This window comes from Prinia subflava, chromosome 1, assembly GCF_021018805.1.
Source record: "Prinia subflava isolate CZ2003 ecotype Zambia chromosome 1, Cam_Psub_1.2, whole genome shotgun sequence".
NCBI lineage: Eukaryota > Metazoa > Chordata > Aves > Passeriformes > Cisticolidae > Prinia > Prinia subflava.
The window spans coordinates 338,637-366,457 of record NC_086247.1 but is presented as its reverse complement, the minus strand read 5'-3'; the positions used below and the strand labels follow the sequence as shown (position 1 = coordinate 366,457).

At 60.7% G+C, this 27,821-nt stretch overlaps 1 protein-coding gene across 3 annotated transcripts; it reads left to right on the top strand.

The window, feature by feature from the left end:
* The first annotated feature begins 111 nt into the window (after positions 1 to 111).
* On the top strand, positions 112 to 27,091 carry PUF60 (poly(U) binding splicing factor 60). Of its 3 annotated transcripts, XM_063397635.1 has the most exons (13): positions 112 to 175; positions 7,202 to 7,297; positions 9,716 to 9,805; positions 10,726 to 10,776; positions 15,589 to 15,750; positions 16,910 to 17,002; positions 18,487 to 18,700; positions 19,211 to 19,401; positions 21,907 to 22,042; positions 23,050 to 23,285; positions 25,780 to 26,147; positions 26,254 to 26,274; positions 26,333 to 27,091. In XM_063397635.1, the coding sequence occupies exons 1-11, from the start codon at positions 149 to 151 to the stop codon at positions 26,077 to 26,079; spliced, it is 1,596 nt and encodes a 531-aa protein (XP_063253705.1). In that variant the 5' UTR covers positions 112 to 148; the 3' UTR covers positions 26,080 to 26,147; positions 26,254 to 26,274; positions 26,333 to 27,091. The 3 variants fall into 3 exon arrangements, with proteins under 3 accessions (XP_063253705.1, XP_063253652.1, XP_063253771.1); XM_063397582.1 differs by having other exon boundaries at positions 26,196 to 27,091; XM_063397701.1 differs by lacking the exon at positions 10,726 to 10,776 and having other exon boundaries at positions 26,196 to 27,091.
* The last annotated feature ends 730 nt before the right edge of the window (positions 27,092 to 27,821 follow it).

Genomic DNA, 27,821 nt, shown 5'->3' with positions numbered 1-27,821 from the left:
GGGCGGCGGCGCCATCTTGGCAGCCGCTCGGGTCACATGACTCCGCCCGAGATCTCGCGATATTTTCTCCGTCGGGGAGAGCCGCCGTTTTCCCGCGCGCGCCGCGGAGCTCTCGCGAGAGCCGCGTGCTGCAGACGGGAAGGACAAGATGGCGGCGACAACGACGATGGCGCTGGTGAGGGGCCGGGACCGGGCCGGGGCGGCGAGGTAGAGCGGCGGCCGCCAAGGGGGTCCGCCCGGGCCCGCGGGGTGGTGTGGCGGTTTTGAGGGGACTGCGCCGCTTCTCCTCCTCTTCTGGGCTCCCGTCCCGGCCTTCTCCCTGTGGGGAGGGTGTCGGTCGTGTCCCGCCCGGTGCTGAGCTCTGAGCCCGCCGTTCTCCCCCGCTCCCGGCCCTCGGGCCCCGCGGGGAGAGCGCTCCGTGCTCCCGCTGCTTTGGGGCTGCTCTTTCCAAATCCATCGCTTCAAACGCCTCTTTTCGGGTTCCTGTTCCAAATTCACCTGTTTAAATGGTCGGGCTGAGTTTCCCAAATGTTTCTTTTGGGCTCCTCGGCATTGTCTGAACTGCGTTTTATGGGAGCTCTCAGAGGGCTGTGGGGCGTTTTTAGCGCTTTCCTGGAGGGGCTGCGGCTGTGAGGGGACGCGGATTTGGGGGCTGGGGGTGTGAGGGGACGCGGATTTGGGGGCTGGGGGTGTGAGGGGACGGGATTTGGGGGCTGGGGGTGTGAGGGATTTGGGGGCTCGGGTGTGAGTGGACGTGGATTTGGGGGCTGCGGCTGTGAGGGGACGCGGATTTGGGGGCTGGGGGTGTGAGGGGACGGGATTTGGGGGCTCGGGTGTGAGGGGACGGGATTTGAGGGCTGGGGGTGTGAGGGGACGGGGATTTGAGGGCTGGGGGTGTGAGGGGACGCGGATTTGGGGGCTCGGGTGTGAGGGGACGGGATTTGGGGGCTCGGGTGTGAGGGGACGGGATTTGGGGGCTCGGGTGTGAGGGGACGGGGATTTGAGGGCTGGGGGTGTGAGGGGACGCGGATTTGAGGGCTGGGGGTGTGAGGGGACGGGGATTTGGGTGTGAGGGGACGCGGATTTGAGGGCTGGGGGTGTGAGGGGACGTGGATTTGGGGGCTCGGGTGTGAGGGGACGGGGGTTTCGGGGCTGTTCGTTCTCCTGGCGCTGAGGGGGGAGCAGAGCGCGGGCGGGGCTGCTGGGCTGGTTCTTGGGAATTGTGTGAAATGGAAATTGGGGCTGTAGGATCCCCCCGGGAACGGGCGCGGGATCCCCCCGGGAACAGGCGCGGGATCCCCCCGGGAACGGGCGCGGGATCCCCCCGGGAACGGGCGCGGGATCCCCCCGGGAACGGGCGCGGGATCCCCCCGGGAACGGGCGCGGGATCCCCCCGGGAATCCCCGGGTCTCCTGGAAGGCTGGGCTGGAGCTGTGGGGCACAGCAGGGATTCGCTGTTGGGTTTGTTTCCCGTGTCCCCGTCGTTGTTTTTATGGAAAATGCGGGATTTCTCTGACTCCTGGGCAGCTCAGCCCCGCTCTGAGGGGAGCTTAGAGCTGATCCCAGAAGGAATTGTGTGTGCTGGAATTCCTCCTGTGAGCTCACTGGTGTTGGTGCTCCCATTTAGGAGTAAATACAAATAACTCACTTTGTTTCTGCCTCATCTTCCCTTAATCCACGGATTAGGGAATTTCCCAGGCCAGTGCTGGGAAGGAGAGGGCAGGTGAGGTTACCTGGGAGTCCACAGGGGATGGGAAGAAAATACCTGGCCTCAAAATTCCCATTTATCCTGTGGAAACACCTGCACAGGGATCCCCAGGTGTGAGGAGAATCCCTTTGGACTCACCTGCACAGGGATCCCCAGGGAATGCCTGGACTCACCTGCACAGGGATCCCCAGGTGTGAGGAGAATCCCTTTGGACTCACCTGCACAGGGATCCCCAGGTGTGAGGAGAATCCCTTTGGACTCACCTGCACAGGGATCCCCAGGTGTGAGGAGAATCCCTTTGGACTCACCTGCACAGGGATCCCCAGATGTGAGGAGAATCCCTTTGGACTCACCTGCACAGGGATCCCCAGGTGTGAGGAGAATCCCTTTGGACTCACCTGCACAGGGATCCCCAGGTGTGAGGAGAATCCCTCTGGACTCACCTGCACAGGGATCCCCAGATGTGAGGAGAATCCCTTTGGACTCACCTGCACAGGGATCCCCAGATGTGAGGAGAATCCCTTTGGGCTCACCTGCACAGGGATCCCCAGGTGTGAGGAGAATCCCTTTGGACTCACCTGCACAGGGATCCCCAGATGTGAGGAGAATCCCTTTGGACTCACCTGCACAGGGATCCCCAGGGAATCCCTTTGGACTCACCTGCACAGGGATCCCCAGGTGTGAGGAGAATCCCTCTGGACTCACCTGCACAGGGATCCCCAGGTGTGAGGAGAATCCCTTTGGACTCACCTGCACAGGGATTCCCAGGTGTGAGCAGTCCCTGGACTCACCTGCACAGGTAGAGTGTGTCCAGGGACACATTCCTGTAGAGGAATTTCTTTCTGGAAGGAGTGGTGAGGCCATTGGAGGGGCCTGGCTGCTTGGGGTTTGGAGTCCCCATCCTTGGAGGTGTCCAGGGAGTGACACAAGGAGTGGCACTCACACGTTTGGGGTTTGGAGTCCCCATCCTTGGGGGTGTCCAGGGAGTGACACAGGGAGTGACACAAGGAGTGACACTCACACGTTTGGGGTTTGGAGTCCCCATCCTTGGGAGTGACACAAGGAGTGGCACAAGGAGTGACACTCACACGTTTGGGGCTTGGAGTCCCCATCCTTGGGGGTGTCCAGGGAGTGACACAGGGAGTGACACAAGGAGTGGCACTCAGCACTCTGGGGTGGGCATCAGTCACAGGGGGGGCTCTGTGATCCTGATCTTTTCCAGCCCCCTCGATCCTGGGGCTCTGTGCCGGGCTCTCAGGGCTGCTCCTCCAGCCTCTGCTGAATTCCTGTTCTCCTGTCATGGAGATGGAGCCAAATTCCCTGGCCATGTGCTGCATCCATCCTTTTTGCACTTGTATCTCCTGGAATCTCCATGATTTGCTGCCTGTGGTTCCCAAATAAACGGGATTCTCTCCTTTTTGTGTGTTTAGACTTCAGAGAAGTTCTCAGCCCTGTAACGAATTTCCAGGAGCATTTCTGAACTCCTGCAGTTCAACCCCTCCAAAAGGGCCCAGCCATGCTGGAATACAGCAGGAATCCAGTTCCCGTTTATTTCCTTCTGAAGAAGGAAGGAAATAAATGGAAGAAGGAAGGAGAGGAAGGAGGAGAACTTCCTGTTCTCCTGCTGCCTCTACCAGCTTTTCTCGAGTTTCCCTCCCTCTTTCCTCCTTCCCTGTGGCTGTTGGGGGGTGTGGGATGAGGTTTCAGGGGAGGAGCCTGAGCACAAAGCCGGGGTGCTGTGCCTGGTTCCTGGGTTATCCCAGGAGGAAAGAGGAGAGCAGCAGCCCGGGCTCTCCCAGCACCAGCGTGGGGTGGGTTTGCACGATTGCTGCTTGCCGGGGATCCCCGAGGGGCAGGGGGGTGATGCTCCCTGGGGAGTGTTCCATGGTGGGGGATACACGGTCAGGAATTCCTGCTGGAGCCGTGCCAGGGGTCAGCAAAGGCCGCCCCTGGCTCTGGGCTCTTCCAGAGGGGTGTGTGCTGGCAGGGAGGCTGCAGTGAGTGCCCTGCTGCTCCTCCCGGGTCCTTCCAGGCCCAGCTTTGCTCTCTGTGCTGCAGCTGGGATGTTCCAGGGCACTTTTTGGAAGCTGTGCGTGCTGACGAGCCCGGATCTGTAAATTACATTAAACTCAGCTGTGCAATGGGCTGGGTTTGGAACAAGCACTGCAGATTGGGCTCCTCACTTTTTCATTTTGAATAGTTCTGCCCGGCAGCCCTACGCTCTGTTCTTCTCCTCCCACGTCTCAGAGCTCCTCAGCTGGAATAATTTGAGGTTTTAAAGCCAGAGGAGATGGGAGCAGCAGTGGGAAAAGGGTTTGTGGACTTGGAAATTGCCTGGGAGAGCCCTGGGCCTGAGTGTCCAGTGGCAGAGACGTGGGAGGGGACAGGGACAGCTGGTGACAAACAGGGCTTCAGCCAGGTGGCAAAGGACAAGAAGGACGTTTAAAGCTAATTTATTGGATGTTCCACAATCAAAATGAATCTTGGAGGTGAGGGAGCCTTCCTTTATGAGCAGATCAGCGTTTCTGGATTGTGTGTGTGGCCAGCTGGAGATGGCATTTGGGGACACGGTCACTGCTGGCTCTGGCAGTGCCGGGGACAGTTCAGCTTGGGGGGCTGTGAGGGCATTTCAGGTCTCAGCAGTGCCCGGATTCCGTTCCCAGCTTTGCTGCTCTTGTTTTCAGCCTGGGTGTGGTGGCTTTGTGCTCTGGAGTGTGGCAATTGCAGCTCCAGCTGCTCTGTCCCCGTGTCAGTCCCTGTTGGTGCCCTGCTGTTCCCACGTCCCTCGTGTTCCAGTCCAGCCATGGACGCTGTCCCTGCAGCTCTGGATGCTGTCCAGACACCTGGAGAGCGGGATTTCATGCTGGGAGGGTTTGTTTCTGTCTGCTCCCTGTTCACCGATCCTGGAAAATGCCCACAACCCCTGCAGGAACTGCACAAAGCCAGGAGTCCCATCCTAAAACAGGAGTCAGATGGTTGAGGATATATCCCGGAATCCTGGAGTGGTTGGGGTGGGAAGGGAGGCTGTCGCTGCCCCTGGCAGTGCCCAAGGCCAGGTTGGACAGGGCTTGGAGCAGCCTGGGACGGTGGAGGGTGTCCCTGCCCATGGCAGGGAGTGGGATGGGATGAACATTTGAATCCCTCCAACCCAAAGCATTCCACAATTCTGTGACAGTCCAGGAGAAGCTTTGGAGTTGTGGTTCCTGCCCTGAGCAGAGATTTTTCCCTGCTGCTCTTACTCAGAGCAAAGATTTTTCCCCCAGGAGCGTGTCCAGGAGCACAGGCTGGGATTGTCCCCGCTGTTCTCGGGCTGATGGGGAGTGTGGAGAGAAGGAGCCGGCTCTGCTTGAGGGACGGTGCCACCAGAGCCCCACGAGCTCCGAGGGCAGGGCCACGTCTGCTGCTGGGGCTGAGCTGGGGGTGCCAGCAGGGGGGTGGCCAGGCTGGGGTCACGGTCCCAGCAGTGGATCCCTGGTCCCGGCAGTGGGATCACCATGCTGGATCCATGGTCCCGGCAGTGGGATCACCATGCTGGATCCCTGGTCCCAGCAGTGGATCCATGGTCCCAGCAGTGGGATCACCGTGCTGGATCCATGGTCCCAGCAGTGGGATCACCGTGCTGGATCCATGGTCCCGGCAGTGGGATCACCGTGCTGGATCCATGGTCCCAGCAGTGGGATCGCCGTGCTGGATCCATGGTGTGAGCAGTGGGATCACCGTGCTGGATCCATGGTCCCGGCAGTGGGATCACCATGCTGGATCCATGGTCCCAGCGGTGGGATCACCGTGCTGGATCCATGGTGTGAGCAGTGGGATCACCGTGCTGGATCCATGGTCCCAGCAGTGGGATCACCGTGCTGGATCCATGGCCTGAGCAGTGGGATCACCGTGCTGGATCCATGGTCCCGGCAGTGGGATCACCGTGCTGGATCCATGGCCTGAGCAGTGGGATCACCGTGCTGGATCCATGGCCTGAGCAGTGGGATCTATGGTCCCGGCAGTGGGATCACTGTGCTGGATCCCTGGTCCCGGCAGTGGATCCCTGGTCCCGGCAGTGGGATCACCGTGGTGGATCCCTGGTCCCAGCAGTAGATCCCTGGTCCCAGCAGTGTATCCCTGGTCCCAGCAGTGGGATCCACGGTCCCGGCAGTGGGATCACCGTGGTGGATCCCTGGTCCCAGCAGTGGATCCACGGTCCCAGCAGTGGGATTGCTGTGCTGGATCCCTGGTCCCGGCAGTGGATCCCTGATCCCAGCAGTGGATCCATGGTCCCAGCAGTGGGATTGCTGTGCTGGATCCCTGGTCCCGGCAGTGGATCCCTGGTCCCAGCAGTGGATCCATGGTCCCAGCAGTGGGATTGCTGTGCTGGATCCCTGGTCCCGGCAGTGGATCCCTGGTCCCAGCAGTGGATCCCTGGTCCCAGCAGTGGGATTGCTGTGCTGGATCCCAGGTCCCGGCAGTGGATCCATGGTCCCAGCAGTGGGATTGCTGTGCTGGATCCATGGTCCCAGCAGTGGGATTGCTGTGCTGGATCCCTGGTCCCAGCAGTGGATCCCTGGTCCCAGCAGTGGATCCATGGTCCCAGCAGTGGGATTGCTGTGCTGGATCCATGGTCCCAGCAGTGGATCCACGGTCCCAGCAGTGGGATTGCTGTGCTGGATCCATGGTCCCAGCAGTGGGATTGCTGTGCTGGATCCATGGTCCCAGCAGTGGATCCACGGTCCCAGCAGTGGATCCACGGTCCCAGCAGTGGGATTGCTGTGCTGGAGTCTTAGTTCCAGAGAGCTGAAGTGGGACTTCAGACAAAGACTTGGAGTGACGGGACAAGGGGGAATGGCTTCCCGCTGCCCCAGGGCAGGGTTAGAGGGATTTTGGGGAGAAATCCTTCCCTTTGAGGGTGGGCAGGCCCTGGCACAGGTGCCCAGAGCAGCTGTGGCTGCCCCTGGGTCCCTGGCAGTGCCCAAGGCCAGGCTGGACAGGGCTTGGAGCAGCCTGGGACAGTGGAGGGTGTCCCTGCCATGGCAGGGGTGGCACTGGGTGAGCTGTAAGGTCCCTCCAAAGCATTCCATGACTCTGTGATTTGGGAAAGTTTCAGAGAAGGCTTTGAAATGAGAACTTGAGAAAGCTGAGCCAACAGAGCCAGGAGGGAGGAGTGGGAGGAGAACACTGATGGGAACATTGGACAGGGGATGTGTTGAGGGGATGGAGACGATGTGAGCAAGGATTGGGGGTTATTTGGTTGTCTGGTCACAGAAATTGTGGTTGGAGAACTCTGTAATTGTCCAACACATCCCTTGGTTTTGTACAATTGCTGGGATGGCTCTTCCTGCAGGGAATGGCAGGAACATGAACTGGTTTTCCTGACATACAGCTCGGTTTGGGAAGGGTTTTAGCCAATTGTCACGTTGTGACATGAGGTGCTTTGGTTTTCTGGGAAGGAGGATACAGGTCACTCCCGTGGGAGTTTTCCCTGAGCATTTTCTGTTTCCTTAGGGTACAGAGTCCATCAAGATGGAGAACGGGCAAAGCACGGCAGCAAAGCTGGGGCTGCCCCCTCTCACCCCAGAGCAGCAGGAGGCTCTCCAGAAGGTGAGTAAAGCTGTGTGGGGAGTGGTGTTTGTGTTTTAATGAGTCTCTGTCGCTGGTGGAACTGGCCAGCAGATCTCTGGGCTCGTGGCCCTGCTGGAGGCTCCCACAGTCACCTCTGGGCCCAGGAATTCCTTGGGTTGGTGCAGAGTTCATGGACACTCTTGGGAGCATAGTGGGGAATTGCTGTTGGGGTGGGTGAGAGTGAGTTTAATTTACAAAGTAAACCAGTTCAGAGAAATGGCATCGTAAATCAGATGGGAGTTCTGAGCTAGGCTGTGGCTGCCACTGAGTCACAGAGGGCAGAAATGGGATCTGCTCCAGCTGGCCTGTCCCTGTGCACCCCGGAGCACAGCCCAGAGTGTCCCTGTCCTCGGGATGGCAGGCACGGAGAGCTCCGTGTGGCTGTCCCTGTGCTGTCACAGCTGTCCCTCCGTGTGTGGCCTGGCTCCTGGCCTCATTCCCTGTGGCTTTCCCAGAGCCATTGGATGCTCCCCCTTGTGCATTTCCAGGTTTCCAAAGCACACACCTCAAACCCCAGGGTTAGATCCCGCCCTTCCCTGGGTGAGATCCCGCCCTTCCCTGGGTGAGATCCCGCCCTTGCCTGGGTTGGATCCTGCCCTTGCCTGGGTTGGATCCTGCCCTTGCCTGGGTTGGATCCTGCCCTTGCCCGGGCTGGATCCTGCCCTTGCCCGGGCTGGATCCTGCCCTTGCCCGGGCTGGATCCTGCCCTTGCCCGGGCTGGATCCTGCCCTTGCCTGGGTTGGATCCTGCCCTTCCCTGGGTGAGATCCTGCCCTTCCCTGGGTGAGATCCCGCCCTTGCCTGGGTTGGATCCTGCCATTCCCTGGGTTGGATCCCGCCCTTGCCTGGGTTGGATCCCGCCCTTGCCTGGGTTGGATCCTGCCCTTGCCCGGGCTGGATCCCGCCCTTCCCTGGGTGAGATCCCACCCTTGCCTGGGTTGGATCCCGCCCTTGCCTGGGTTGGATCCCGCCCTTGCCTGGGTTGGATCCTGCCCTTGCCCGGGCTGGATCCCGCCCTTGCCCGGGCTGGATCCCTCCCTTGCCCGGGCTGGATCCTGCCCTTGCCTGGGCTGGATCCCTCCCTTGCCCGGGCTGGATCCTGCCCTTGCCCGGGCTGGATCCTGCCCTTGCCCGGGCTGGATCCTGCCCTTGCCTGGGTTGGATCCTGCCCTTGCCTGGGTGAGATCCCGCCCTTGCCTGGGTTGGATCCTGCCCTTGCCTGGGCTGGATCCCTCCCTTGCCCGGGCTGGATCCTGCCCTTGCCTGGGCTGGATCCCTCCCTTGCCCGGGCTGGATCCTGCCCTTGCCCGGGCTGGATCCCTCCCTTGCCCGGGCTGGATCCTGCCCTTTCCTGGGTGAGATCCTGCCCTTCCCTGGCAGCTCCCAAACACAGCCATGGGGACCAGAGGGGTGACCCTGTGTCTCCCGGGGGTGACCCTGTGTCTCCCGGGGGTGGCCATGTGTGTTCCCCGGGGGTGGCCGCGCATGTCCCAGGGGTGGCCGCGCATGTCCCAGGGGTGGCCATGTGTGCCCCAGGGGTGGCCATGTGTGCCCCAGGGGTGGCCATGTGTGCCCCAGGGGTGGCCATGTGTGCCCAAGGGGTGGCTCTGTCCCTGAGGGGTGGCCCTGTGTGCCCCAGGGGTGACCCTGTGTGCCCCAGGGGTGACCCTGTGTGCCCCAGGGGTGGCCATGCGTGCCCCGGGAGTGGCCGCGCATGCCCCAGGGGTGGCCATGTGTGCCCCAGGGGTGGCCATGTGTGCCCCAGGGGTGGCTCTGTCCCTGAGGGGTGGCCATGCGTGCCCTGGGAGTGGCCGCGCATGTCCCAGGGGTGGCTCTGTCCCCCAGGGATGACCCTGTGTGTCCCAGGGAGCAGGCACAGCCGTGGGGGTGAGGTTTGCCCTGGCTCAGAGCCGGAATCTCCGGCTTTGCCAGGTTTGGAGGGCACTGAGAGAAACCCCGGAGGAGCCTTGTGAGTGCAGGCAGGGCCAGGGGCGGGCTGGGGCACTCAGGGAGCAGCTCCAGGGCAGGCTGGGTGTGCAGAGGGGAGAGCACAGCCCAGGGGGAGCTCCACGGGGGGCTGGAGCCCTTCCCTGCTGTAGCACCCGTCTGTGCAGACGCTCTCTGAGAGGAGAGGACTGGAGGAGGCCGTGCCCGCCCGGGCCCTGCAGGTAAGGGGCTGCGGTGGGGAGCAGGGTGGAAGAGGGGAACGCCGAGCTCCCGGTGCATGCTGCTTCCTGCTGGGGCATCCTGCTGTGTCCCAGGGCCTGCAGGGGCTGGGGAGCTGTGGGCAGTGCTCAGGGATGGACACTGGAAGGTTGTGGGAGCTGTGGTGCTGAGCCAGGCGTCGTTCCCTGCCCCGCTGTGCCGCCCTGCCCCTACAGCCCCTGTTTCATTGCAGGCCAAGAAGTACGCCATGGAGCAGAGCATCAAGAGCGTGCTGGTGAAGCAAACCATCGCCCACCAGCAGCAGCAGCTCACCAACCTCCAGGTGAGAGCCCCCTCCGGGCCGCTCCCTCTGCCTCGTGCTCCCCCCGCCACGGTGGAGTTCTCAGGGCCCTCGGAACCAGAGCACAGCCCTGAGCCTGCAGCTCACCCAGGCACCCCGACCGACCTCGCAAATTGCCCGCAGATCTCTTTGTTCCAAGAGGAGATGGTTATAAATTCCCGTCCTGTTGGACGTCCCTTCTTGAGACGCAGGAAGCCAAAGAGTTTGCCGTGGGTTTTGCTCCTGAGCCATGTTTAAGGTGGTGAAGGCAGAAGGGATCCTGGGAACAGTGTCCTGTCACGATCTCCTCTGCCTGAGAGAGGGTCCCTGTGTCCCAGTGCTGCCCCCGTTCCCTCCCCTGCACCCGGTGCTCTCAATTGTGGAGGAATGCTGTTGGCTGTTCCTGCTTGTACTGGAATGCCCACACCGGGAGAACCCCTAACGGGGGTCGGACCTCCCCTCCTTCAGAGCTTTCTGGAACACGTCTCCCTGCCTTTGCTCAGTCAGGAAGCCCAGACCAAGGGCTCTGCCTGAGGAATCCCCGTGGATGTGCTCTCCCTGCCCGGCAGCTGAGGCCGTTGGGGGCTGTGCCTGGTTCTGAGGGTCTGCTCTAGTTGAGGGGCTCCTTTTAAATGCTGGGGGTGAACCAACGACGGTGGTTGCAGAGATCACAATCGCCTCGAGCCCCCTGGGATCCCACCCTGCTTCCCGAGGCAGCGGCAGCAGCACAGCCCCAGCCCGGCCCGGTGGGACCGGACTCGGCAGGGCCCTGGCTCGGACAGTCCTGGGACCAGGCAGCGAGGGCCGAGGAAGGAGAGGCCTCTCCGCAGGTGCCCCTGCGCCGCCGCTCTGCTTGAGTTTGTACAAACAGCCGTAGTATGCTCAGCTCCAACAGACTGAACTCTGTCTTTACTGTCTTTCAGATGGCAGCAGTGACAATGGGCTTTGGAGATCCTCTCTCACCTTTACAATCGGTCAATAGACATATTCACTTCTTCTGGGGCACTTGTCTTAGTCAGGGCCTAGCGTGGGGACGTTCGTAGTGGTGCCAGTGCTCTTGTCCGCGCCCAGCGCAGCCCTCCCACATCCCCACGTGTGCTGGACACGCCCAGGAGCAGAGCGAGGTGTCACTGCCCCGAGAAGACCCCAGGCTGTGCAGTCTGCGGGGACACTGCCACTCGGGGGCAAAGACAGCTTTAGATTTCCACCCGTTCTGAACACACCCGCGAAATTGTGGGAGCTGCATTTCTAGGGATGCTACAGTTCTGAGGTCCCGACCTAAAACTAACGGCCAAGGTAACTCACCAAGGGGCGACTCGTGGTGGAACGAGCTCCCAGCACGCAGAGGCGGCGGCGCTGGGGAGGGCCGGGGTGCCGGACGCTGGCAGGACGCGGTGTGGCCCAGGCCAGGCTCTCTTTACTGTGCGTGGTGCAGACCAGGGCAGTGTGGCACGTTCCGAGTGCAGCAGAGGGAGCGTGGAAGGGACAGGACCGATCAGAGAACTTGTGTGACCCTTTGTGCCCGCTCTAATCAGAGGCCACAAAGAGCTGAATGACTTGGCATGACCCAGCCTCTCCTCTTTCCTAGATGTGCTGGGCAAAGTGTCCTGTGACTCCTCTCTGTACCTGAAGGTTCATTTGTAAATTCGTTTGTACATGTGTGAATGCCTCTCCATCCTGCTGGGATGTGGGATTTGTGCCTGGTGTAAAGCACAGACGGAGTTTGAGCTCCAGGAAAAGGGCACTGAGGTGGAATCCCCAGTGTCCCTGCTCTGGCAGTGGGTGGGGTGTCAGTGGGGAGCCAGGATGGGCGTTGTGGGGCGGGGGTGAGTTTGGGATGGAACGGAGCAGCCGTCCTGGTGTGGGTTTGGCAGAGATGGGGTCTCATGCCCAGCAGCTCCCCCATCCCTGGAGCTGCTGCCCGACTGTGGAATTCCAGCAGTTTGGCCCAGATTGTTTTTGGCTCATTCTCCCCACTGGGCACAGCTGGGTTGGTGGCACAGAAAAGCTTTAATGGCTTGATGAGCCCCAGGGCGTGGGGCTGTGGCCCCTTTTCCTCAGCCATTCCTCCCTCAGGAGTCCCAGGCGGACACAGCCCGGGAGCAGGAGCCTGGTGCAGTTCAGAGCAGTCAGGGTGTCCCGTTCTTGGCAGGTTTCTTCATCCCAGAGCCCATTGGGAATGCACAAAGTGCCAACAGCCCCCGTCCTGCACTTTCCCTGTTGCCAGGGCTCCCCAGCTCCTTTGTGGAGGCAGCACAGCCTGAACTCCCCGAGCTCTGGGTCTCAGGGCCTGAGTTACAGCTCCCCTGGGCTCAGTCCTCCCTCCAGGGGTCACAGTGTGAGATCCCCACGTCTCTTCACCGTCCCCTGGTGTCGCTGTGTCATGGCTGATGCTCGTGGTGAGGGTTGTGCATCACCTGCTTTGGTTACAGGAGCTCCCCAAGGTGGGGTTTGGCCTGTCCTTAAAATAACCTCCCAAATCTCTTTAAAAAGCAGCATTGCACAGCTGCAGATGGGGGCTGCTGCCTGGCCGAGGCTTCAGCTGCTTTTTCATGTTACAGGAGGAGAAAGAGGCACAGGAGACAGTGAAATGAGCCTGGGGCTGCTGAGAGCAGGGGGGTGTCCATGCAGGAGGCCCTGACACCCATGGGAGACAGTGAAATGAGCCTGGGGCTGCTGAGAGCAGGGAGATGTCCAGGCAGGAGGCCCTGACACCCATGGGAGACAGTGAAATCAGCACTGGGGGCTGCTGAGAGCAGGGAGATGTCCAGGCAGGAGGCCCTGACACCCATGGGAGACAGTGAAATGAGCCTGGGGCTGCTGAGAGCAGGGAGCTGTCCAGGCAGGAGGCCCTGACACCCATGGGAGACAGTGAAATGAGCCTGGGGCTGCTGAGAGCAGGGAGCTGTCCAGGCAGGAGGCCCTGACACCCATGGGAGACAGTGAAATCAGCACTGGGGGCTGCTGAGAGCAGGGAGCTGTCCTGAGCAGGCAGGAGGCCCTGACACCCATGGGAGACAGTGAAATGAGCCTGGGGCTGCTGAGAGCAGGGAGCTGTCCTGAGCATGCAGGAGGCCCTGACACCCATGGGAGACAGTGAAATCAGCACTGGGGGCTGCTGAGAGCAGGGAGCTGTCCTGAGCAGGCAGGAGGCCCTGACACCCATGGGAGACAGTGAAATGAGCCTGGGGCTGCTGAGAGCAGGGAGCTGTCCTGAGCAGGCAGGAGGCCCTGACACCCATGGGAGACAGTGAAATGAGCCTGGGGCTGCTGAGAGCAGGGAGCTGTCCAGGCAGGAGGCCCTGACACCCATGGAAGACAGTGAAACAGCCTGGGACTGCTGAGAGCAGGGAGCTGTCCTGAGCAGGCAGGAGGCCCTGACACCCATGGGAGACAGTGAAATCAGCACTGGGGGCTGCTGAGAGCAGGGAGCTGTCCAGGCAGGAGGCCCTGACACCCACCTGTGCTGAGCTCAGGTGCCCAGGGCACGTCCCCCCCCTATTGGTGACCCACAGACACCCGGAGCCAGCACGGCCCAGCTCAGCTCTGCCTTCTGCAGGTCCAAAACCCCGGGGTCATCCAGGCTGGAAAAAACCTCGCAGGTCCTCGAGTCCAGCCTGTGCCTGATCCCCACGCTGTCACCAGCCCAGAGCGCTCAGTGCCACGTCCAGGGGTTCCCTGGACACCTCCAGGGATGGGGACTCCACTCCTCCCTGGGCAGCCCCTGCCAGTGCCTGCCCCCCTTTCCAGGAAGGAATTCTGCTGCTGTCTGAAAATCCCAAGTCCTCCTCACTCCCCCAGCTCTCCTTAGAGTCCTGTGGCAGGGCAGGGTGGGGATTTCCCCTTGCAGAGGGGACACTGGGGGTGGCTGTGGCCCCCTGAATGGATGTGCTGCAGACTGAGGGGCTTTCCTGCACTGGGAAAAACTGGGAATGTGCTGGAGCACCTGGGAGCCCACCTGGCCACCGTGCTGCTTGTGCACGAGCCATAGTCCTGCTGGTCACAGCCTGCAGAGTAAAGAGAGCCACGGCCCAGCCGTGCTGGGAACCCTGAGCCAGGCACGGGGCAAGCTGGATGTCACCTCAGGAGCAGCAGCTGGGGTTTAATGTCACCTCAGGAGCAACATTTGGGGTTTGATGTCACCTCAGGAGCAACATTTGGGGTTTAATGTCACCTCAGGAGCAGCAGCTGGGGTTTGATGTCACCTCAGGAGCAGCATTGGGGGTTTGATGTCACCTCAGGAGCAACGTTTGGGGTTTAATGTCACCTCAGGAGCAACGTTTGGGGTTTAATGTCACCTCAGGAGCAACGTTTGGGGTTTGATGTCACCTCAGGAGCAGCAGTTGGGGCTGGATGTCACCTCAGGAGCAGCAGCTGGGGTTTAATGTCCCCTCAGGAGGAGCATTTGGGGCTTGGTGTCACCTCAGGAGCAGCAGCTGGGGTTTGATGTCACCTCAGGAGCAGCAGTTGGGGTTTGATGTCGCCTCAGGGAGAGTCTGGGGTGAGAGCTGTCCCTGTTTGCAGTGTCCTGTGTGGAGTGGCAGGAGTTAACCCCTCGCAGGTTGTTTCCTGCTGTGGCCAGGGGCAAGTGCAGCAGGGAGCAGGAGTCCCTCGGGCACAGGCTGTGTGCACGCTGCTGTGCCTGTCACAGATGAGCTCTCCCTCCTTTTGGGCTGCAGCATCCCTAGGCAGAGCTCCTGTGCTCCTCAGGGCGCCCCAGAAATCAGCCTTGAGAAGGCCCTGAGCGCTTTCCCTCTGCCCCAGGGGTCCCCAGGCATGGCAGAGCTCCTCTGCTCATTAGGGCACCCCAGAAGTTGTCTCCTGAAGGCCCTGGTCGCAGCCCCTCTGCCCTAGGGTGTTCAGAGTTCCCTGCCGTGGGGCTGGGCAGGGCCAGAGGCATCGCCTGCTGCTGCTGCTGCACGTGCTCTGCACCAGGCTCTCCCTGCCCAGGTGTGCCCCACCTGCCCCAGGTGTGCCCCGCCTGCCCCAGGTGTGCCCCACCTGCCCCAGGTGTGCCCCAGAGCCGTCCCCTCCCGTGCAGGCAGTGACTCCTCAGAGCCCTGTGGCGTGGCCACGTCTCCAGGGCCGTGTCCCTCAGCAGCTCTAGAGCTGCCCTGGGGCTGACAGGCACGAAGGACACGCTGTGCTCTGCCTTTGGGATCCCTCCCGGGAGGAATGGGTGGATTTCTCTCGAGGACAGGGTTCCAGGCAGGCGCAGCCGCAGCAGCAGAACCCCCCTGCGCAGCGCCGGGGCCGCACCAGCACAGGCAGTGCCGCAGGCAGGGACGATGCTGGCGCCTCCCAGGAGTCCCGCTGGGCCAGGAGCGCTGGGCCTTGCTCTAGAGCCGTGCCCAGGCTGGATCTCGCAGTGCCGGGGTGGGGGGAGGCTGGGGGAGCGGGGGGAGGGTCCCAGCCCCAGACCCCTTTGCTGCTGGGGAGGACGGGGCGGGGGCGGGAGCGGGGGGACCTTCCCGGTGCCCAGAGCCGAGCCCTTTGCTGCCTGGAGGGGGACGAAGGGATTCCCTCCTCCTGCGGGCGTGGCTGGAGACGAGATCAGGGATGATCTCCATCATCCCTCCGGAACGCGTCTGCCCCGGGCGAGCCGGACTTTATCCGGGAGCCGCCGGGCGGATCCGCTCCAGCGCCTGTGCAGCGAGCAGGGAAATCCTTCCAGGCCGTGCCGGAGCTGGCCCAGGGCTGGCTCCCGGGAGGGAAGCAGGACGGGGAGGAGGCCCCGCAGCCCCGGCCAGCCCGGCCCTGACCGGCCAGTCCTTGTCTCGCTACAGATGGCGGCTCAGAGGCAGCGGGCGCTCGCCATCATGTGCCGGGTCTACGTGGGCTCCATCTACTACGAGCTGGGCGAGGACACCATCCGGCAGGCCTTCGCCCCCTTCGGGCCCATCAAGAGCATCGACATGTCCTGGGACTCCGTCACCATGAAGCACAAGGTGGGCTGGGGCTGCCCGGAGCTCCTGGGGCTGGAACTGGGTGAGCCTTAGGGTCCTGTCCCACCCAAACTGCTCTGGGATTGCTGGGATCTGGCAGAGAGCAGGGGAACTGTCCCGGGAAGGGGGGGAATTCCTTGGTGGTGATGCCCCAGTGATGATGTGTTTTGGGGTCTTCTGCAAGGACATTTCTGCAGTGAGAGCCAGTGGTGATGCCCCAGTGATTTTAGGGTCTTCTGCAAGGACATTTCTGCAGTGAGAGCCAGTGGTGATGCCCCAGTGATTTTGGGGTCTTCTGCAAGGACGTTTCTTTCAGCCATGTGTCCTAAACACAAAATAACCAGCTTGCCTGAGTTCTGGATGAGATACTGGGAAGGAATTGTTCCCTGTGAGGGTGGTGGGGCTCTGACACAGGGTGCCCAGAGAAGCTGTGGCTGCCCCTGGATCCCTGGAAGTGTTCAAGGTCAGGCTGGATGGGGTTTGGAACAGCCTGGGATAGTGGAAGGTGTGGACTGGGTGGGCTCTAAGGTCCCTACAACCCAAACCCTCCCATGTTTCTATGATTCCCAGCCCTCAAGGAACATCCTCCTCTCTCCAAGGCTTTCAGATGCAGCCAGGAGAGGAAAGGGCCTCCATCCCTATGAGGAACAGGCTCCTTTTAGCACTGGGGGTGAATGTTTGCAGCTCCCTGCTCTGCTCAGGGCAGGATTCTCTGGTGGGAGCCGGGGCTGTGTGGGGTGAAGTGCACTGAATCAGAATCTCTGAGGTTGGAGAGGAGCACCCGGCTCACTGAGTGCCACATTTGGTCATTCCTTGGGGACCCAGCATCTCCCTGGGCAGCCCCTGCCAAGGCCTGACCCCCTTCCAATAAAGAAATTCTCCTGATATCCAGCCTGAAGCTCTGCTGGGAGTGCTGGCAAGGCAGCAGCCCTTAGTTAGGTGGGGTTTGCTGCAGGATCTCAGAGTCCAGGAGGCTCCAGACTCAGATGCCCCTGGGGGAGCTCTGCAGGCCATTTTCTGCCATTATAAAATGCTTCTCCAAGGGATCTCCTTGGGCCACGAGCAGGAGCCAGCATGGTGGGAATCGATTCCCCCTGCAGGCCCCTGGTCCGTGGGGAGCCTGGCAGAGCTGGAGTGACTGAGATGTCCCCTCCCGTGCCAGGGCTTTGCCTTTGTGGAGTACGAGGTCCCCGAAGCCGCCCAGCTGGCCCTGGAGCAGATGAACTCTGTCATGCTGGGGGGAAGGAACATCAAGGTGAGTAACGTGCCTGCTCTGAGGATTCCTGCTTCTCCTTTCCTGGGAGTAACGGGTTCATGGCTGGAAATGCTCCCCACGGCACTGGGATAGGGAAAGGAGCCTAAAGACTGTTCCCTGGTGGACCTCCATGTCCAGCATGGAGCACACGGTGGCTCTGGACCCCTCCTCTGTGAGGAGAGACCCCTGGCCTGCAAGTCCACAACTCTGGTTTTCCCACCCACACACGGAATTCTCTTGAAGACAAAGCAAAGAGGATTCTTTGTATCTTACATGGTGTATCTGACACGCCCTGAGTGTTTGCAGAGCCCCATGGCCCAGGGGCTTTAGGAGCCCCTGAGGAAAAGGGGCAGGAACGCTGTGATTTGATTGCAGAGTCCTTCTCAGTCCCTGGCAGTTGGTGCTTGGCAGGTCCTGGAAGGTGAATGGGAGAGGCACAGGGAGGAGGGAGCAGAGCCCAGGGTCCTGGTGGTGGTGCAGGCTGTTCCTGGACCTGTGGATGGCCCTCTGAGGTTTGCAGAGGCAGGGAGGGCCCACGAGCTGCCCTGCCCCGTGGACTGTCCATGTCACAGAATAATGGAACTGTTCACGTGGGGAAATCCTCCCCAGCTCATCAAACCCAGGCTGTGACCCATCCCCACCTTGTCACTCAGGGCCACGTCCAGGCATTCCTTTGACATCTCCAGGGATGGGGACAGCCCCTTCCAAGGCCTGACCACCCTTTCCATGAAGAAATTCCTCCTGATGTCCAGCCTGAGCCTCTCCTGGCCCAGCTTGAGGCCGTTCCTCTCCTCCTGTCCCTGTTCCTGGGAGCAGATCCCAAATCCCCCCCCGGCTGTCCCCTCCTGTCAGGAGCTGTGCAGAGCCACAAGATCCCCCCTGAGCCTCCTTTTCTCCAGGCTGAGCCCCTTTCCCAGCTCTCTCAGCCCCTTCCAAGGCCTGACCACCCTTTCCTTGAAAAAATTCCTCCTGATGTCCAGCCTGAGCCTCCCCTGGCCATTCCCTCTCCTGTTCCTGGGAGCAGAGCCCGAACCCCCGGCTGTCCCCTCCTGTCAGGAGCTGTGCAGAGCCACAGGGTCCCCCCTGAGCCCCCTTTCCTCCAGGCTGAGCCCCTTCCCAGCTCCCCCAGCCCCTCCAGGCTCTCCAGCCCTTCCCAGCCCCGTTCCTCTCCTGTTCCTGGGAGCAGAGCCCCCCTGGCTGTCCCCTCCTGTCAGGAGCTGTGCAGAGCCACAGGGTCCCCCCTGATCCCCCTTTTCTCCAGGCTGAGCCCCTTTCCAGCCCCTCCAGGCTCTCCAGCCCTTCCCAGCCCCGTTCCCCTCCTGTCCCTGTTCCTGGGAGCAGGACCCCCGGCTGTCCCCTCCTGTCAGGAGCTGTGCAGAGCCACAGGGTCCCCCCTGATCCCCCTTTTCTCCAGGCTGAGCCCCTTTCCAGCCCCTCCAGGCTCTCCAGTCCTTCCCAGCCCCGTTCCCCTCCCGTCCCTGCAGGTGGGGCGGCCCAGCAACATCGGGCAGGCGCAGCCCATCATCGACCAGCTGGCGGAGGAGGCGCGCGCCTTCAACCGCATCTACGTGGCCTCGGTGCACCAGGACCTGTCCGACGACGACATCAAGAGCGTCTTCGAGGCCTTTGGGAAGATCAAATCCTGCACCCTGGCCAGGGACCCCACCACAGGGAAGCACAAAGGCTACGGCTTCATCGGTACAGACACCTGGGGCACGGCAGGGCGGGGCAGGGGGAGCCCTCTGCTCCTGGGGCGCCTCTGGGGTGGGTTTTCCACCCTAAAAAAGGAATTTCTTTAAGGGGTAGGAGTGGATTTGGAGCAGGTCAGGGCTGGATTTACAAATATAATTTATTATATTTAGAAACATAACTTACTATAATTTACTATATTATTAATTTATAATATTTATACTATTTATACTATTATAATATTTATTGTATTATTAATTTACGATAAATAATATTTATTAATTTGTATGTGAGGGGGTGAGGCCCTGGCACCGACTGCCCAGAGGAGCAGTGGCTGCCCCATCCCTGGCAGGTGGAACAGGCTTGGAGCAGCCTGGCCCAGAGGGAGGTGGCCCTGCCCGTGGAAGGGGACAGGGAGCAGGACTGGGTGGTCTCTGGGGTCCCTCCCCACCCAAACCCTCCCCTAATTCCCTGACTGAGCAGCAGCAGGCTCAGCTGGGGGAATGGTCTCTCCTGCAGAGTACGAGAAGGCGCAGTCCTCGCAGGACGCCGTCTCCTCCATGAACCTCTTCGACCTGGGCGGGCAGTACCTGCGGGTGGGCAAGGCCGTGACGCCCCCCATGCCCCTGCTGACCCCCGCCACACCTGGAGGGCTCCCACCTGCAGCTGCTGTGGCTGCTGCTGCTGCCACGGCCAAGATCACAGCACAGGTGAGACGTGGGGAGGGAGCTGGGACAGCTCAGGGCACAGGTGAGACACAGGGAGGGAGCTGGGACAGCTCAGGGCACAGGTGAGACGTGGGGAGGGAGCTGGGACAGCTCAGGGCACAGGTGAGATGTGGGGATGGAACAGGGACAGCTCAGGGCACAGGTGAGACACAGGGACAGCTCAGGGCACAGGTGACACACAGGGATGGAACAGGGACAGCTCAGAGTGCAGCACAGGTGAGATGTGGATGGAACAGGGACAGAGCTAAAGCACAGGGACAGCTCAGGGGAGGCACAGGCCCAGCACAGAGCACTGCACAGGTGCCCAGAGAAGCTGTGGCTGCCCCATCCCTGGAATTGTCCCACTCTGGGATAGGGGAAGGTGTCCCTGCCCGTGGCAGGGGGTGGCACTGGGTGAGCAGTGAGGTCCCTTCCAGCACAAAGCACTCCAGGATGATGGGATTCCAGATCATTCTCTGTCCCAGGATTTCACATGTCCCTGGCACCTGGGCAGTCTGAGACTCCAGGTTTTGGAATGATGGGAGCTGATGGGAGCTTTATTCCAAGAACTGGTGGGGAAGGGTGGAGGGAATTCCTAGTCTGGCAGTCAAACCAGCAGTGAGGGAAAATTTGTTGCAGGAGAGGCTGAAAGCGAGCAGGGAAGGACACGGAAGGGGCAGAGGGATGAGGGCAGGAGCAGCTGTGTGAGCAGCACTGAGGTTGAAGGTCCCACCTGTACAGGTGCAACAGGCCTGGAAAGGCTTTGGGCTGTTGGGAAGCAGAGAAGGGCAGGGATGAGCTGGGTTGGGTATTGATAAGAACTTGAGTCCTCTGATTTCGTTTCCTGAAGCACCAGGAGCTCCTGGGTGGGACCACTGGGCACAGATTCCCATGGCAGTGCCCCCATCCCTGCCTTGGGCAGCAGGATCCCCCCATGGCGCTGTAGCCCATGGAGAAAGAAAATCCCTCTGTGTTTTGCTGTTTTGGGGTTTTGTCAGGCAGGGATTGCTGGTCAGGGCAGCCCCTGGTGCTGCTGCAGCACAGCTGAGGCTCTAAAGGGCTTTTTGGGGAGAGTTTCCCTGAACCAAAGGTGAGGCAGGAGTGGGAGGAGCTGCCCCTCACCTGGAATTCACAGATCCCCAGGAAAGATTCCAGAAGGATTTTTGGGGAATGTTTCCCTGAATCAAAGGTGAGGCAGGAGCGGGAGGAGCTGCCCCTCACCTGGAACTCACAGATCCTTGGGAAAGATTCCAGAAGGATTTTTGGGGAGAGTTTCCATGAACCAAAGGTGAGGCAGGAGTGGGAGGAGCTGCCCCTCACCTGGAACTCACAGATCCCCAGGAAAGATTCCAGAAGGATTTTTGGGGAATGTTTCCCTGAACCAAAGGTGGAAGCAGGAGTGGGAGGAGCTGCCCCTCACCTGGAATTCACAGGTCCTTGGGAAAGATTCCAAAAGGATTTTTGGGGAATGTTTCCATGAACCAAAGGTGAGGCAGGAGTGGGAGGAGCTGCCCCTCACCTGGAATTCACAGATCCCCAGGAAGGATTCCCCAGGTCTGGAAACCTCTGCAGTGAAGGGAGGGAGGAAATTGAGACATGGCTGGAATTACTTGGATCAAAATCCCTTTGGGAGAGAAGTGTGGACTCTGCCTAAGCGAGGTGGCAGAGATGTGACATAGGCAGGGATAAATGCTGCTGTTTTGTGAAGAAACTGCAGGATCTGTTCCTGGGAGGAGGTGGCACTAAAGAGAGGAGCAAGGGCCACCCCTGTGTACCTGAGGTAGGAAAAGTCAGACTTGCAAGGACGTGCAGGAATCAAAAGCATTGGAAGAAATTTTTTAGCCATTTCAGTGAGAAGTGGGGGCAGCTGGTGACCAGAAATTCCAGAGGTTTTCTTCCAGCACCTTCCCATTCCCCTTCATTAGGAGCTTCATCTCCAGTGGAAATTGGAGGGGCCTTGTGGGCACTGAGTAGAATCCTGATGGGATGGGTGTATCCCAGAGTTGGGGCATTCCTGTAGAGGAGAGTTGGGATATTGCAGCAGCTTTGAGATCCACGAACGTGTCGGAGTGGAGGGACAAAACCTTGGGATCTTCTGCACCAGGGATTACAGGAGCCCTGAGAACACAAGGAAGAGAAGGGTGGGAGCAATTAAATGAGGACTAGAATGGCCTGGAAAGCAACAGCAACCGAAAACATTGGGATCCTGGGGTGTGTTTGAGGCTCCCGTGGAAGTGCTGGTTGTTCAGCTGGATGTTCCTGCTGGATGTTGTTGGAATTCTGGAGTCAGGGTGTTTATTGGGATTCCAGTTTCAGGGGAAGGTTTTTCTTCCCAGGTGCTTCAGAGTTTTTGTTTTCCTGCTGGGCTGGGTGACAGCTCCACCTTCCCCAGCAGCACTGGGAGCCCTGGGAGCGGGAGATTCCTGCATTTCCCAGGCCAGCAGGGCCTGCCTGGCTGCAGGGAGGGTCCCTGGGGCAGGGGTGACCCGAGGTTTCTGTGTCCCACAGGAGGCCGTGGCAGGAGCCGCAGTGCTGGGCACGCTGGCCACGCCAGGGCTCGTGTCCCCTGCCCTGACCCTGGCCCAGCCCCTGGGGGCTCTGCCCCAGGCTGTGATGGCTGCACAGGCCCCCGGTGTCATCACAGGTGGGTCTGCTCCTCGTGGCACCTGTGTCCCTTCCTGCTGGCACTGTGTGTGCCCCCTGCTGTCCCCTCTGTCCCCCCTTGCTGGCCATGTCCCTTCCTGCTGGCACTGTGTGTGCCCCCTGCTGTCCCCTCTGTCAGTCCCCTGTCCCTGGCCGTGTCCCTTCCTGCTGGCACTGTGTGTGCCCCCTTCGGTCACACACACTCTGTGTGCCCCTCTGTCGGTCCCCTGTCACTGCCCATGTCCCTTCTGCTGGCACCTGTGTGTGTCCCCTGCTGTCCCCTCTGTCAGTCCCCTGTCCCTGGCCATGTCCCTTCCTGCTGCCACCTGTGTCCCCTTCCTCCTGGCACCTCCGTGTCCTCTTCCTTCTGTCGTGTGTGTGCTCCTGTCACCTGTGTGCTTCTCCTGTCACCTGTACATGTCTGTCCCCTCCTCCTGTCACCTATGTGTGCTCTTCCCTTGTCACCTCCATGGGTCCCCTCGCTCCTGTCACCTGTGTGTGTTCTGCCTGTTGTCACCTGTGTGTGCTCTGCCCCTTGTCACCTCTGTGGGTCCCCTCACTCCTGTCACCTGTGTGTGCTCTGCCCTTGTCACCTGTGTCCCTTGTCCACGGGTGGGACTCTGTGCCTGGGGTCCGCTTGGAGCTGGGATCCTGCTCCTGGCCCTGCCTGGGCAGGAACGTGGATGTTTTATGGATTAATGTTGGTGTCCAGTCATGGCACAGGCTGTGGGTTCCCAGCAGGAACACCTGGCATGGGGGGGAAAGATGGATAATTGGCACTGGGTGGCACTGACCATCGCCCAGATGGCACTGACCACTGCCCAAGTGTCATTGACCATCGCCCAGGTGGCACCAACCACTGCCCAGGTGGCACTGACCATGGCCTGGGTATCACTGAATGTTTCCCAGGTGTCCCTGACCACTGTCCAGGTGTCACTGACCATCGCCCAGCTGTCACTCACCACTGCCCAGGCGTCACTGACCGTCCCCTGTCCCGGTGCTCCCCAGGTGTGACCCCTGCCCGGCCGCCCATCCCGGTGACCATTCCCCAGGTGGGCGTGGTGAACCCCATCCTGGCCAGCCCCCCGGCGCTGGGGCTGGTGGAGGTGAAGAAGGAGAAGGAGGAGGAGGAGGTGTTCCAGGAGTCGGAGCGGCCGGAGATGCTGAGCGAGCAGGAGCACATGAGCATCTCGGGCAGCAGCGCCCGCCACATGGTGATGCAGAAGCTGCTCCGCAAGCAGGAGGTGAGGGGACAGCGACGGGGACAGCTGCCACCAGTGTCCCAGCCTGGCTCTGCGGGGCAGGGGGTCAGCAGCACCCACAGAACCTCCGGGGCACTTCAGGATGGATTGACCTGGGCCTGGAGTGCCAGGACGAGGGGAATGGCTGCCCACTGCCAGGGGCAGGGTTAGGGGAGTGTTGGAAGGAATCCTTCCCTTGAGGGTGGGCAGGCCCTGGCAAAAAACCCAAAAAACCCCGCTCAGGGGATCAGGGCTCTTCAGGATGGATTGAGGGGGGTCAGGGCTCTTCAGGATGGATTGAGGTGGGCCTGGAGTGCCAGCACGAGGGGAATGGCTCCCCACTGCCAGGGGCAGCGTTAGGGGGGTGTTGGGAAGAGATCCTTCCCTTGAGGGTGGGCAGGCCCTGGCAGAAAACCAAAAAACCCCACTCAGGGAGGTCAGGGCTCTTCAGGATGGATTGACACAGGCCTGGAGTGCCAGGACAAGGGGAATGGCTCCCCACTGCCATTCAGGCAGGGTTAGGGGGGTGTCTTTGGAAGGAATCCTTCCCTTGAGGGTGGGCAGGCCCTGGCACACGGTGCCCAGAGCAGCTGTGGCTGCCCCATCCCTGAAGTGTCCAAGGGCTTGGAGCACCCTGGTCCCGTGGAAGGTGTCCCAGCCCTGGCACAGGGTGCGCAGAGCAGCTGGAAGTGTTCTGGGCCAGGTTAGACAGGGCTTGGAGCAGCCTGGTCCCGTGGAAGGTATCCTGGCCCTGGCACAGCGTGCCCGGAGCAGCTGGAAGTGTTCTGGGCCAGGTTAGACAGGGCTTGGAGCAGCCTGTCCCGTGGAAGGTGTCCCAGCCCTGGCACAGCGTGCCCGGAGCAGCTGGAAGTGTTCTGGGCCAGGTTAGACAGGGCTTGGAGCAGCCTGGTCCTGTGGAAGGTGTCTCTGCCCATGGCAGGGGGTGGGACTGGATGGGCTCCCTCCATCCCAAACCATCCTGGGATTCCCTGATGTTCCCCAAGTCCCTTGGGGGGCTCCGAGCAGGCCCTGGGGAGGTGTCTTGGACCAAACTCCGTCCCTGGTGTCACTAAACCAATCCCTGGTGGCCTTTGGGCTGGACACAGGCTGACACAGGCCAGGCCAGTCTGTCCCAAGGACCGAGTTTTCCTTTTCCCTACAACATTCCATAGTGGGGAGAGTCCTGTCCAGAATCCCAGAGGAGCCCCCAGCCTGGGTGACAGGGTGGGCACTGGTCACAGGTTGATTTTGGAGGTCTTTTCCCACCTTAACTGATTCTGTGAAACCCTGAGGTGCTGATCTAGCAGAAGTTCATGGGAATTGCAGTGAGGAGGAGGACAAGAAAGAGGGATGGAAAAAGAAACATTAAACACAACAATGGATTCATGGATTTTGGGGGGCTGTTGGAGGGACTTGGTAGTCTTGCCTGGGCATGTCCCGTTTGTTCCTTTGCTGGAGCTTCCTGACAGATTTCCTGAGCTTTGGCAGGGAACCCTACAGTGTTTCTTCCCCGTTTGCTAATAGGGACAATGCTGGCAGCATTCCCTAAGGAATGAGGGTTCCCTCTAATTCCCAAGGGTGAAGTTAAACACGTTTGAGCTCCTGCCTCGGCTGCCACAGCCTCTGTCACAGCCACCTTTCCCAAAGACTCACTCCAGGGAACAGCCTGGCTTGGAAAAAGCTGAGCAGAGCTAAATAATCTTATTTAAGGTTTAAAACTATTTAAAACCCCAAAAACAGAACTTGTCTTCTTCAGTGAAATGCTCCATCCCAAACTGTTTGGAATTCTGAGCCTATAAGTGCCCCTGGTTTGGTCTGTGAGGAGCAGCCACAGGAAACATTTTCAGATGGAGCCTGGAATGGGATGGGGCAGAGCCTGGAATGGGATGGGGCAGAGCCTGGAATGCCCCAGGTGTGCCCAGGTGTGCCAGGGCCAGGTGCTCAGAACAGAGGGGTGGTGGAATTTCTGTCCTTGCTGGTACCCAGAGGCCACCCTGGAGCTCAGGCCAGGTGACATCCAGCTGTCCCTCTGATCTGAGAGGGGCTCAGCCATGGAAGGGCAGGGTGCAGGTGCAGGTGTGTGACCTACCTGTGTGTCCTCCCAGGAGCACCCAGCACTCCTGGGGAATCCTTCAGCCTTACTGGGAGGAGAGGAAAGGAAAACAAAGGGAATTGTGACAGATTAGAGCAATTGCTGAGGAAAAGCCAAAAACACCTGGATGGCAGCAGCACAGGGAAAATGAGAGCGGTGCCAAGGCTCACTGTGCTGCCAGGGGGTATCCCAGGAAAGCCCAGGGGATAGCACACAGCGTTCCCAGCCCAGGGGAATTCTGACCTCAGGGCCAGCAGCAAACAGCCCTGGAAGCTCAGTGATTGTCCCTGAGGAGCTGGAGGTGTCTGGAGTGGGATGCAGTGCCCGGGTGTGCCCCCTGGGTGTGCCCCCTGGGTGTGCCCCCCGTGTGTCTGCAGGCCCTGAGCCTCCTCCCTTCCCTTGCAGTCCACGGTGATGGTGCTGCGGAACATGGTGGACCCCAAGGACATCGACGACGACCTGGAGGGAGAAGTGACGGAGGAGTGCGGCAAGTTCGGGGCCGTCAACAGGGTCATCATCTACCAGGAGAAGCAGGGCGAGGAGGAGGACGCCGAGATCATCGTCAAGATCTTCGTGGAGTTCTCCATGGCCTCAGAGACTCACAAGGCCATCCAGGCGCTCAACGGGCGCTGGTTCGCGGGCAGGAAGGTGGTGGCCGAGGTCTACGACCAGGAGAGGTTCGACAACAGCGACCTCTCGGCATGAACTGCGTCCCGTGGCCGGGCTGGGCTCTGGGGAACGGCCCAGCTCCCGTCCCAGGGCTTGGCTGAGCTTGGATCTGGGGAATGGGCCCAGCTCCTGTCCCAGGGCTTGGCTGAGCTCGGCTGGGCTTGGATCTGAGGAGTAGGACCAGCTCTGATCCCTGAGCTTGGCTGAGCTGGGGTCTGGGAACAGGCCCAGGTCCCGTCCCAGGGCTTGGCTGAGCTCGGCTGGGCTTGGATCTGAGGAGTAGGACCAGCTCCCATCCCAGGGCTTGGCTGAGCTTGGATCTGGGGAATGGGCCCAGCTCCCATCCCAGGGCTTGGATCTGGGGAATGGGCCCAGCTCTGATCCCTGAGCCTGGCTGAGCTTGGACCCAAGGGGATTGATCCAGCTCTGATCCCTGAGCTTGGCTGGGCTTGGCTGTGGGGAATGGCCCAGCTCTGATCCCAGGGCTTGGATCTGGAGAATGGGCCCAGCTCTGATCCCTGAGCCTGGCTGAGCTTGGATCTGGGGAATGGGCCCAGCTCTGATCCCTGAGCCTGGCTGAGCTTGGATCTGGGGAATGGGCCCAGCTCTGGTCCCAGGGCTTGGCTGAGCTTGGCTTCTGAGAATTGGTCCACTCTGATCCCAGGGCTTGGCTGAGCCTGGACCCAGGGAATTGTGAATTGGTCCATCTCTGATCCCTGAGCCTGGCTGAACTCAGATCCAGGGAATCAGCCCAGCTCTGATCCCAGGGCTTGGCTGAGCCTGCACCCAGGGAATCTCTGATCCCAGGGCTGGGCCAAGCTCAGGTTGGGGAATCAGCCCAGCTCTGATCCCAGGGCTCGGCCAAACTCCAGTCCAAGGAATCAGTCCAACTCTTCCAAGGAACTGGCCAAGCTCTACTCCGGGGACTGGCCCTGCCCCCTGTGCCTCCCAGGATTTTTGTAGCCAGTGTGTAAAGGACATTCCAGGACATTCCAGGGCAGGCACGGGGATCTGGTGTCTGGGGAGTTGAGATAAAAACACAAAGAAAGCTGGTGTCACTTGTGTGTGTGTGTGACAGGGCTGGCACTGCCCTGGCATCTCAGCCCAGGCTGGCACAGGGCTGGCACTGCCCTGGCATCTCCTCAGCCCAGTTTGGCCCCTCCTCAGCCCAGTTTGGCCCCTCCTCAGCCCGGGCTGGCACCCTGAGAGCGGGGTTGGCCCTAAAGGGGAGCTGTGGGTGCCCCTGCCCAAGCCCGAGCTCCCTCCAGCCACAGCCAGGTCAGGACCCTGGGCAGGAGCAGCCCTTCCCCTCCAGGATGGGCCCCCAGGGGTTGGGATGGAGCCAGGGAGGAATTTGGGGTGCGGGGGTCACCCTGGGGGGCTCCTGTCCTGGCAGAGGAACTGGGCGTGCTGGGAGGGAGCCCCAATCCAGAGAGAGCCCTGATCCTGAGAACTGAGCTGAGCCTGTGCTCAGGAATTCCACAGAACTGTGATCCAGCGGGAACATGGAGCACATTATCCTTTATTTAAGAAATCCAGATCTAAACAGAATGATCTCCAAGGGGTGCAGCAGGGAATTCCCAGCCCAGCCTCCCTCCGGGGGCTGCTGCCAGGCTTGGGGATATCCTGGGAAACCTCCAGGGCTGGAATGGCTCAGCCTGGGGCACAGCCAGGAGGATGAGCTTCCACAGCCGGGATGTTGGGATAGCGGGGACGTGTGGCAGCTGGGGTTTGGGAGGCAGGGATTTGGGGATGCCATTTCCACACCAGCTGGGGTT